Genomic DNA, 11,958 nt, shown 5'->3' with positions numbered 1-11,958 from the left:
CTTAAGAAATGTCTTAGTAAGGATGAATTACTTCACTTTGACATTCAGAGCACTGGGCATTATCATTCAAAGGGAACAAAGTGCAAGTACTGAGTTACAGAAACCATTAAGATCCCTCCCAGCACCATCAAAGGTCATTAACCCTTATTCTCTTGGAAAAAGAAAAACTGTTAATTTAAATGATGCTACGTAAAATAAGGAAATTGAGAAAGAACATCATATATTACCTCAGATTGATGCTAAGAAGAAAGACCTTGCATTCTGTCTATTTAGATATCTTGGTAGGAGCAGTGCAATTACAAATTGGTCAGGATTCAACACCAGACGAACTGTCAATAGAAACATACCTACCCAGTCTAAGCCTGGTTATCTACCAATAAATTGAAGTGATTTAGCATATGAGCAAGCAAAATATACAATGTGTTTTAAACAATATTTAATGTGTGTGTATTTATTCGTTAATATTACAAGGTTTAATCTTTATTCCGTGATTTATTTGTTGTTTTACGCGGGAAATCGGGGAAAACCACTAAGCTATATAATAATTCCTGGAGGACCGGCTCCTGATCAGAAAGTGAAGCAACAAACATGGCGGATTTTGAGCTTTGTGACATCACCTGGTCCCCTTTGCCCATGGTAATTACCACTGACATACCGCGATACAAAGTGAAAAACTATGTGTCTATCTCCTGGTTTTTACGAAAATATTTTTTATTATATTTTTTTATATTTTTTTTCGTATTTCCTCTAAAAAAGATAAAATTGTTTATCTTTTTTCCTGTTCGACAAAGGAAATGGAGAAGCGGCTTCTTGCTCTACATAGGACGTTGTGAATGGCCTAATTCACTTATTGGGAAAGCTATTTTTGCCTCAGGTGAGCCGGTTTTGAAATTATTTTCCTTTTTGAACTTTTTTGCCTTCGGACTATAGTATAAACAACTGCAAAAGCGTCTGGATAAATAGTTACTATTAGCCTTTTTGGCCTTTGGTACGTAACTTAATTACAATAGGATTCATAGGAAAACTTTTTTGTGTCAGGTGAAAGTTATCAATAGGTTAATCTTTTGAATTTTGAGGGGCTGACTGCTGATACAAAATATTTCACTCTAAGATTCAACCTCTGGTAGACTTGTAGTGGCTGTTAAAGGTCTAATCTTGTTTGCCTTGTCAAAAGTCAATTTATCATGGTTTAATGGACTTCTTGCACCTTGTTTATAATCAATCTACATTTATTTTGCTCTTAGTATTATTGTTATTCTCTCTGGGTGCAGAGTACTGTATATATTGAGTACAGTTAATCTTAATAAGATCTCCATTTTTCAGGATGAAGATGCTATAAAATTTAACAAGAGATGGCTCGTTTTGCAAATTACAGGAACATTGTACTTATAATTTTACTATATAGACTTGTTGGCTGTTGTTGGCTGACATTTTTTCACAATGGTTTTTCAGATTAAAAATAATAAATAAATGCATAAAAACATGCATTAATTGAGCAGTGTGTCTTCAATCTGCAACAACTTTTATAATTTCCTGGACAATGCATTTCCCCCACACACCATTAAAGGGCTAAAATTATTGGGCTAATCAGCGTTTTTGGATAATAGACTGACTAATGGAGGGGTGAACAAGCACAGCTGCATTTTTGTGAATTCATTAGGGTATTATATTTGTACTACTCCTGCTATTAGGTATAATTTCATATCAAATACAAATCATCAATGACTTTTCTTAGGTCACACAGGGACACCTTTACAGGCTTAAACTAAAGTGCATTACAAAAAGCGTATACATTGTCTGTAGCTCATTGAGGCACAAGGTATGACCTAAATAAATATATGCCATGTAAATATCACTTCTGGTTATAACTGTTGTATCCCTCACTCAGTACAATTGCTAATCTGCTGCCCAATATCTTGCATGAGCTTAGGCCTTGTTTCTTTGAATTTAATATGCACAGGCATGGACACAGGACAACATAACTGGATACTTTCTGTAATCTTTTACTTCAGGGTTTAAGAAAAGTCAGATTGGTATCCATAAAAGACACTAAAAAACTACGACAATACCAAAAAAATTTTATACAGTAATGTATATTGAAATTGAAAACAAAGAAAAGAGAAAAAACCTGTCAGCTTCATATCATTGTAAAATTTTCGACTTTGTCCACGTATTAAATATTTGTTTGTTTTCGGCATTTGCAAAAACAGTACCTATGACTTGTACATAACCGAAATAAACGCTTTATTATGGGTTAGGTAAAAAATATATCAAAAAAACAGAACAACAAGGTTTCACGGCAGTCGAAAGAAACAAAAAACCAGGGGGAATCTACTGTAGCGGGCTCAGTATTGAGCCTGGTCAGTGGTATTACCATGGGCAAAGGGGACCAGGTGACGTCAAAATGACGTCACAGAGGCCAAAATCTGCCATGTTTTTTGCTTCACTTTTTGAGCAAAAAACATTAGGGAGCCGGTCCTCCAGGAATTATTATATAGCTCAGTGGGGAAAACCCACAGGGAAAATCCATTTTTCCTGTTTGAGCATGCGTCTTTGGCTGACATGCGCATGCGTATTTGCTATTAAAACAATGGCGGTTTGAATATTTCGAAGCACCAAAATAACAAACTTTGAAGGGATTTTTTTCCCAATTGTGCAGCTGTTTCACTTGGGGAGCAACGGATTCTGATAAAGTAAGTTTTCATCTATTGATTCAAGTAAAAATTAGGTAGTTCCAAGAGGGATGCAACGGAATTGCATCTTTTGGATGCTCATCCTACAGCCTATACCATTTATCTTGTCGGAAATGGGAAAACTTACAAAACTTGACATTAGCAGCTGTTTCCCTGAAGGATTTGAGATTTGGAAACAGCGATGGAACTCTGTTGCGACGATTATTGAATTTTTTGAACTCTCAAATGAAACTCAAAAAGCTCTCTTTATTAATGTGCTTAGTGATGATACTATCAAGCGAATGAATAACTTGGGAGAACAAAATGTTCAATCTCTCATCTATAGAATCTTTCCACCGTCAGGTATGTGGCAGTTCAAATATGTTTGTGCATGAATATGAATTCCACAAACGAGTACCAGGCTTGAATGAATCATTTGACGAGTTTTACAATGATCTACAAACGCTCTTGAAAAAATGTCATTACAAAGCATGTTGCCAGAGCTCAACACAAATGTCTTGTAAGGACAGAATTCTCTTGGCACGTCTTGTGGCCGGTATAAAGTCTCATGATATAAGAAAGGGACTTCTCTGTATTCAAGACCTTACTCCTGAAAAAGCTGTCAAATATATCCAAGTAGATGAAGCCACCTCTTTCCAAGCTGATAAGTTTTTAACTAAAGTTAACAAGACTGGTACTCGTGTAGTTATTCGCTCCCGCGTCGATTCTGATTGGTCCCTTCTTGGAACTATTACAGAAATTAAACCTAATCGCACCTACGTAGTTTGAACTGACGAAGGATCAACGCTCACCCGAAATCGAAGATACCTTCGGCCTGCACCTACCCCTGCTACTAATAATGCATTTCAAGTGAATGACCAACAGAAACCAACCCTGACTAATCCGTTGGGAGGAAGGCATGTGGGACAACATGTACGTGATCCATATAATTTAAGAAGTAGATATCTCAAGAACTGAACTTGCGAAAGAACCTTTTATATCACTTAATTTTGACATTGTGTTGTTACTTTTAGTAGACTGATTAATATAGGAAAGACTATTAGATACTGTTAAAAAATTTATATGTGAAGGAAGGGAGATGTGGTATTATTGCTATTGGATGATATAACATTAAGTATTTATAAACTATAATATATTAGGAACATGTAGATAATTAGATAAAAATTATAATAAATATTCTAAAACACAACAGTCTTTGATACATGATATGCGTGAAATGAGTCCTGTTTTACAACAGGCACAGCGATGTAATGATATTAACTGAAAATTTGTGCCCGAGCTAGTTTTACCAAGGTAAACTCTTAACAGAAATTTCAAAGTGAAATATATATAGATACATACATACATACATACATACGTACATACGCACATACCTACATACGTACATACATACATACATACGCTTTGTGGTAAGTGCAAACAATTACTCATATCTACGGCGGAACAGCTACTCAAGGCTTAAGTCGAATGGTCGTGGCAGCCGTAATATGCACAGTCCACTCACTACGGGGAGTGGACTGTGACGCAGGCTAGGTTTCAACAGATATGAGAAAAGCTAAAAGTGAAGCTGGATACAGGCTATTTATTAGAGAAGAGTGGCTGACAGCTACCTAGTCTCCGAATCCAGATGTCATTTTCCACGCTCATTACCTCGCTCGAAAATTAACATCTGCGAACCCGAGCGAGATTTCGATTTCCGTGACGTTAGCCAATCATGTAGCTCTTAAAATCAGAGAGCCAGCGCGTGTAATATGCGAGAGATTTGCGTGAGTTATTCGTGAATTCTCCATGGCCGTCTGGAAGAAAAAATGCAAAATGGCTGTAGCTCAAATTGAAAATGCATTTAGAGATGTTTGTAAAATTTTCAACATCGAAAACTTAAATTTTTTTCAAAGGAAAGCTATCCAATACATAATAGAGACGAATAATGATCTATTTGTAAGTTTGCCGACTGGATGTGGAAAATCTTTTTGTTAATGCCACAGATCATTAATTATGGTAATTACAACCACAGTATATAAGGTGTGATGATACGAATATTTAACGTTTTTTAAGTTTGATATGTTGTACCGGACAGTGTCTAAAACTAGAACTAAATATCTATGGCATACGGCATCGATGTAAGGCAATAAGGGACACAACGTAAGTTAATTCGTGATTTGTTGTAAGTTAATTCGTAGTGTATTAAGTTTATATCCTGTATTGTACATAGTTTTATATATTGTTATTTAGTTTTTGAACCGTAAGCAACAAAGCTTATCAAATATCAGACAACACCGTTTGATGTAACTTTGTAGTATGCGCGTATCGAATTTGGGTCTCTTTGTCCCTTCCATCCTGTAACAGCGAGAACAGATTACGGACTCTGGCGGTTACATTTGTTCAAAAAGTTTTTCTCAGTTTATAATATGGATAACCGGATAAATGAAAGAACTGAATTAGACTTTGATCCGGTTCAATCAAGCGAGACGGTTAACGGAACCACCCATGAAACCAACGGCGACACGCGTTTCAGAGGTCTTACGGAGAAAGGACGAGAGTATAGCTGCAACCGTCTAAAAAGCAAGCAAACTTCGAGCTTGGCAGCAGTCACTCGAAAACGTACCGAAATAACACGGCTTCTAGAAAATGAAATTGATCTGCATTTGGTCAAGACTGCTTTAGAGGACATTAATACTCTATTCGCGGATTATCAAGAAATCCATAATAAGTACTTAAGTGCGATATCGTCGGAAGAGATTCAAGAAACCGAAATGCAACGATATGAAACGAGAGAAAAGTCGTTTCTGGAATTTCGCTGGCAAGTAAATCAATGGATTTTAGATGCAGAACAAAGACTATCGGATGAACTTGATAAAAGCGTTGATAAAGCCAGTTCTAAACCTTCGAAGTCGACAAAAGAATTGCATGAAAGCTCAAAGCATTCAATAACGTCATCAATTGCTTCAACGATATCATCCCGTACCAAAGAAAGAGTGAAATTGGCCGAAGTGGAAGCTGAGAAGTCCTTATTAAAGCGAAAACAAGCTTTGAAAGCCGCAACAGAAGATCTGATGTTAGAGACGGATATTGCTAAAGCCCAAGCAAGGGAAAGGGTTTACGGAGAAATAATCGAAAGCGAAGGCTTGGCAGCTTCGAAAGTTAAAAGTGAACCAGATCATGCCACCGAAGGAAGATCGAAGATAGCATATGTGCACGAATTGAAGCGACGGTCATCAATCAGTCCTATTCCAGCGCCACGGTCTCCCATTACTCCTATTATTACGAGTAAAGCAAAGGTTAGGCTTCCTACACCCGATTTATCGGTTTCATCATTGTCTAGCTTGTCAAATACATCACCATCATCACCACAAGTTAATTCATCGCAACCATCAAACGCATTTCCTGATACAATACCAAGTAACATCGTTGGCCGTAAATTAGATAGAACATTCGTACACAACGACGCACGAAGACGTGAAGGTCCTCATAAAGAAAACCTTGAACAGCATTCTCTAAAACAGTTGCTGACGCTACAGAGACAACAAACTGAGCATATGATGAGGGCAAACGTTCAACTTGCAGCTGTGATCACATTACCGAAACCCGAAGTTCCTAAGTTTGATGGTGATCCAATGAACTACAAGTCGTTCATCAAAGCTTTCGATACTCGTATTGAATCCAAAACTGGAAGTAATGCAGATCGCCTGTACTATCTAAATCAACATCTCGTTGGAGAACTAAAGGAATTGATTGGGGGTTGTATATACTTCGAGCCTGAGGAAGGATATGCAGAAGCACGAAAACTCCTTGAAAATGAATACGGAGATCCTTATAAAGTGTCTACAGCATATGTGAACAAGGTTCTCAACTGGCCAGCCATCAGATATGACGACCCAGTGGGGCTGAAGTACTTAGCTATGTTTCTGAAGAAGATTAAAAATGCTATGAACGGAATCTCTGATATGGCTGTTTTAAATCATCCTACTAACATGCAAACGGTCGTGAAGAAATTGCCGCAGAATCTTCAAGCGAAATGGAGAGATCGCGTGACGAAGTTAAGGAGACAGAACCGAAAAGTTCCAGGATTTGATGATCTGGTCACCTTTGTTGACGAATGCGCTGAGTCGGCGAATCATCCTGTATATAGTAAAGATGTCTTGAAGCAAGATGTTTTGAAAACGATTTGATGCCAGAGATAAGAAAAAAATCAGCGACGTTACTAAAAGCTTTGCTGCTAAGATCAAACCCCCTGAACCACCGGCTATTCCTCAACAAGGTGCAAATTCTGAAGAAAGCAAGTCAGAATATTGTCCATGTTGCAGTAAAAACCACTTACTTGATGATTGTGTTGAATTCCTGAAGAGGTCTATTGATAAGAGGAAGTCGCTTCTTTATGAGAAGAAAATGTGTTTTTCATGTTATGGATATAACCATATCGCGAAAGGATGTTTGCAGAAGAAGACGTGTGACACCTGTGGTAAGAACCATCCAACTGCATTGCACATTATTGGTTTTAAATCTGCTGGCAAAAGGAATCTTCCAGGAAATAAAAATGATGATGATGAGATGGAGAACAAAGTAAACAACGGCTGTATTGGTTTTTCAGTCAATACCGGTGATGTTAAGCAGAACGACACTAAGAACATTATATACCACGCAATTCTTCCAGTGAAAGTGAGGCAGAAAGGAAGCAATAAATCTATAACCACGTATGCGTTCTATGATAATGGCAGTGGTGGATCTTTTATTACAGAAAACCTACAGAATCAGTTGGGAATAAAAGGTGTGGAAACAGCCCTTCAACTTGGTACAACGCACGGGCAGAGCTATGTGAGATGCAACATTCTTAACAACCTGATTGTGACGGACTTGAAGAACGAGAATCCCGTCAGAATTGAAAAGCTGTATACCCGAGAGTTCATTCCCGTTGATCATAACCAAATTCCAACTTCAGAAATTGTTGCAAATTGGCTTCACCTTGAAACTGTTGCCAAAGAAATTCCGAAACTGCAACCAGAGTTAGAGATTGGATTATTGATTAGTAGTAATTGCGTCATGGCCCACGAACCACTGAAAGTGATACCAAGTAAAGGTGACGGTCCTTTCGCTGTTCTTCTTCATCATGGATGGACAGTTAGTGGACCTCTGTGTCCAGAACAGTCGCAATCAAACACTGAGAAGGTTCGTGTCAATCGTATCATCGTATGTGAAATTCAGAGCGTGAAAGAGATCGTCACACCCAAGTTGTTGCTTGACGCGTTGGCGATAGACTTCAATGAACGCGATGTAGTTCGCGTGGATGCAGATGGAAAGAGTTTTTCCGTTGAAGATGTACAGTTTATGGAGAAAGTTGAAACTGGAATTCGTTACAACGAAGGACACTATAAAATTCCTCTGCCTTTCAGAACTAACGATGTTACGATGCCTAACAATAAAGTCCAAGCAATCAAGCGAGCGGAATGGCAAAAAAGGAAAATGTTAAAGAACGAACAGTATCAACGAGATTACACGGTGTTTATGGAAGAAGTTATCGCTAAGGGTTACGCAGAGAAAGTACCTTCACCATCTTCATCTGAGAATGGGAAAGTTTGGTACATCCCACATCACGGCGTGTACCACCCGAAAAAGCCAGAAAAAATCCGCGTTGTATTCGACTGTAGTTTTCAATTTCAAGGAACCTCTATTAACGATCAACTGCTCCCTGGTCCGAACCTTACCAACACGTTAATCGGCGTTTTAATTCGATTCGGACAAGATCCAATAGCTTTCATGGCTGACATCGAAGCTATGTTTTATCAAGTGCAAGTACCTCTCAGCCAACGTGATTTCCTGCGATTCTTGTGGTGGCCCAATGGCGATTTAAACTCGAACATGCAAGAATATCGTATGACGGTGCATTTGTTTGGTGCTGTCTCCTCGCCAAGCTGCTCAAACTACGCTCTAAGGAAAACTGCGTCCGATAACGAGAAAGAGTTTGGTCAACAAGTCGCAAGAACAATTGAGCGCAATTTCTATGTAGACGACTGCCTAAAATCTAACGGAAACACAACGACGGCAATCAACTTAATTAAAGATTTACGTCATGCGTGTGCTAACGGAGGATTTCACTTGACGAAGTTTACAAGCAATTCTGGTTCTGTATTGCGGTCGATACCAGAGAAAGACCGGTCAAAAGGATTAAAAAATCTAGACTTGATTCATGATAAGCTTCCACTAGAACGTGCTCTTGGAGTCCATTGGTCCATAGAATCTGACACAATTGAATTTTGCATAACGTTGAGCTCCAAACCAGTTACCAGAAGAGGAATTTTGTCAACGGTGTCTTCACTTTACGATCCTTTGGGTTTTGCTGCTCCATTTACTTTGCCTGCAAAGAAGCTCTTGCAAGAGCTTTGTCAATTACAGCGTTTGGGTTTGGACGACGAAATTCCACATGAGTATGAAGTTTGCTGGTCCAAATGGAAAAATGACATACAAATTATTTCTCAAGTTCAAGTCAACCGAAGTTTTATACCGCCGAGCTTTGGAAAAGTCGTGTCGAGACAGTTTCATCTATTCTCCGATGCAAGCCTTTATGGATACGGTTCGGTCGCCTATCTTCGTTTGAAAGATGATGAAGGAAGAATTCATTGTGCCTTCCTAATGGGTAAGTCCCGTCTTGCTCCGGTGAAAGTCGTGACCATACCACGTTTAGAGCTCGTGGCGGTAGTCTTGTCCGCACGTCTGGGTCGATTGCCTACTGATGAAATTGAAGATAAGCCTGACATTAGAATATACCACACTGACTCGACTACCGTCCTCCGATACATCCTGAACGAACATACGAGATTCCATGTATTCGTAGCAAACCGAGTGCAACAGATACGAGATTTGACTGACCAAACACAGTGGAGATATGTGCAATCCAGCGACAATCCAGCAGATCACGCTTCAAGAGGACTAGACAGAAAGTCCTTTCCCCAGCTACACCAATGGATCCAGGGTCCAGATTTTCTATGGAAAGAAGAAGCAGAATGGCCAGAACAACCGTTATCATTGAGTGAAGCATCGATCAACGATCTAGAAGTTAAGAAAGCCGTTAGCAGCTTAGCGGTTAAGGTTGACAATTCTCTGTCTTCAATCAACAAATTAATTGAATATTATTCAGACTGGTATCGCTTAAGGAAGGCTGTTGCAATAATGCTCCGAGTTCGCAAGTTGCTCAAAGAACGAAGATTACGAAACAAAGCACGTAACCTGCAACAATTGACAGTGGATGGCAAGAACCGAATCTCAAAGGGAAGAAAGCCACTACCATTAGTACCACCAATGACACTACAAGAGTTAAAAGAAGCTGAAGATGCAATTATTCGATGTGTTCAAGAACAGTCGTACGGAGAAGAAATACGAGCCATCAATGACATCATGAAATCAGATGAAACGGTAGTAAGAAAATTAGAGAAACAAAAAAAAGCTCAGATTAAGAAGACAAGTTCTATCCATCGACTCAACCCATTCCTCTCTCAAGGCATTCTTCGCGTTGGTGGTCGTCTCTCCAAAGCCGACTTGCAAGAGGAAACGAAATACCCTTGTATCCTGCCACCGAAAAATCATGTAACAACGCTTATAATTCGTCATATTCATCACAGTTTGGGTCATGCTGGACGTGCTCATGTTTTAGTCGCCTTAAGAGAAAGATATTGGATAGTCAGTGCCAATTCAGCCGTCCGTAGCTGTCTGTACAAATGCATAACATGTCGCCGGATCAGCGCATCACCAACTGAGCAGAAGATGGTTGACCTTCCCGTGGAACGAGTGAATCCAGTTCCTCCGTTTACCTATGTTGGCGTAGATTATTTTGGCCCATTCTACATTAAAGACGGAAGGAAAGTCTTGAAAAGATATGGAGCTCTCTTTACTTGTCTCTCAAGTCGAGCGATTCATATTGAAGTCTCTAATTCACTTGACACCGACTCATTCATCCATGCATTAAGGCGATTTGTGGCTCGACGAGGACCAGTTCAACAAATTAGATGCGATAATGGAACAAATTTCGTCGGTGCAAAATCAGAGCTTGACAAGTCCTTTGCTCAGATGAATCATTTAAGAATTCAAAGCAAGATGAATCAAATGAACATTGAATGGCGATTCAATCCTCCAGCAGCAAGCCACATGGGCGGGGTCTGGGAAAGACAAATCAGAAGCGTACGCAAGATCTTAGCTGGGATACTTCTCGAAAATGGGAAACAACTGGATGATGAGTCATTTCATACATTACTATGTGAAGTAGAAGCTATTATTAACTCTCGGCCTTTAACTTTCCCATCCAGTGATCCAGACGACCTAACCCCAATAACTCCGAGCAATATCCTTACAGTGAAAACGAAGATAATTCTACCTCCTCCTGGTGTATTCGAACGCGAAGACCTATACGCACGTCGTCGTTGGCGCCGTGTACAATACTTAGCCAATCTATTTTGGAGCAGATGGAAGAAGGAATATTTGTTATTACTTCAACAAAGGCATAAATGGACAACAACTAGACGGAATGTAGCAGTAGGTGATGTAGTTCTTCTTAAAGACGAGAATTTATCAAGGAACGTTTGGTCGATGGGACGTGTCACTGCTACAAATCCAGATTCTGCTGGGTACGTGAGAAGCGTAGTTTTAAGAACATCCAACGCAGAGCTTCACCGTCCAATTTCGAAACTGGTGGTGTTATTAGAGAAAAGTGACACCGAAGAGCTGTGAACTAGATAAGTGAACATCTTCAATTGACAGTTTTCAGTTTATTGTGTGTTATCAATATACATTATACAGCATTAATGCTAAGGTTATAAATTAAACGATGATCGTTTAAAGGGGCGAGAATGTTAATGCCACAGATCATTAATTATGGTAATTACAACCACAGTATATAAGGTGTGATGATACGAATATTTAACGTTTTTTAAGTTTGATATGTTGTACCGGACAGTGTCTAAAACTAGAACTAAATATCTATGGCATACGGCATCGATGTAAGGCAATAAGGGACACAACGTAAGTTAATTCGTGATTTGTTGTAAGTTAATTCGTAGTGTATTAAGTTTATATCCTGTATTGTACATAGTTTTATATATTGTTATTTAGTTTTTGAACCGTAAGCAACAAAGCTTATCAAATATCAGACAACACCGTTTGATGTAACTTTGTAGTATGCGCGTATCGAATTTGGGTCTCTTTGTCCCTTCCATCCTGTAACAGCGAGAACAGATTACGGACTCTCGCGGTTACATTTTGATTTATTGTTCCTTGTCAACTG

At 39.0% G+C, this 11,958-nt stretch overlaps 1 protein-coding gene across 1 annotated transcript; it reads left to right on the top strand.

The window, feature by feature from the left end:
* The first annotated feature begins 8,015 nt into the window (after positions 1–8,015).
* Positions 8,016–11,405, top strand: LOC114527759. The gene has a single exon (XM_028549453.1). It carries the CDS (start codon positions 8,016–8,018, stop codon positions 11,403–11,405), a length of 3,390 nt encoding a protein of 1,129 aa, XP_028405254.1.
* The last annotated feature ends 553 nt before the right edge of the window (positions 11,406–11,958 follow it).

Source organism: Dendronephthya gigantea, unplaced genomic scaffold, assembly GCF_004324835.1.
Source record: "Dendronephthya gigantea isolate DGI-Jeju-01 unplaced genomic scaffold, DenGig_1.0 000046F, whole genome shotgun sequence".
In the NCBI taxonomy this organism is placed as follows: Eukaryota; Metazoa; Cnidaria; class Anthozoa; order Malacalcyonacea; family Nephtheidae; genus Dendronephthya; species Dendronephthya gigantea.
The sequence above is the reverse complement of the archived record's forward strand: the minus strand, read 5'-3'. Positions and strand labels throughout refer to the sequence as shown.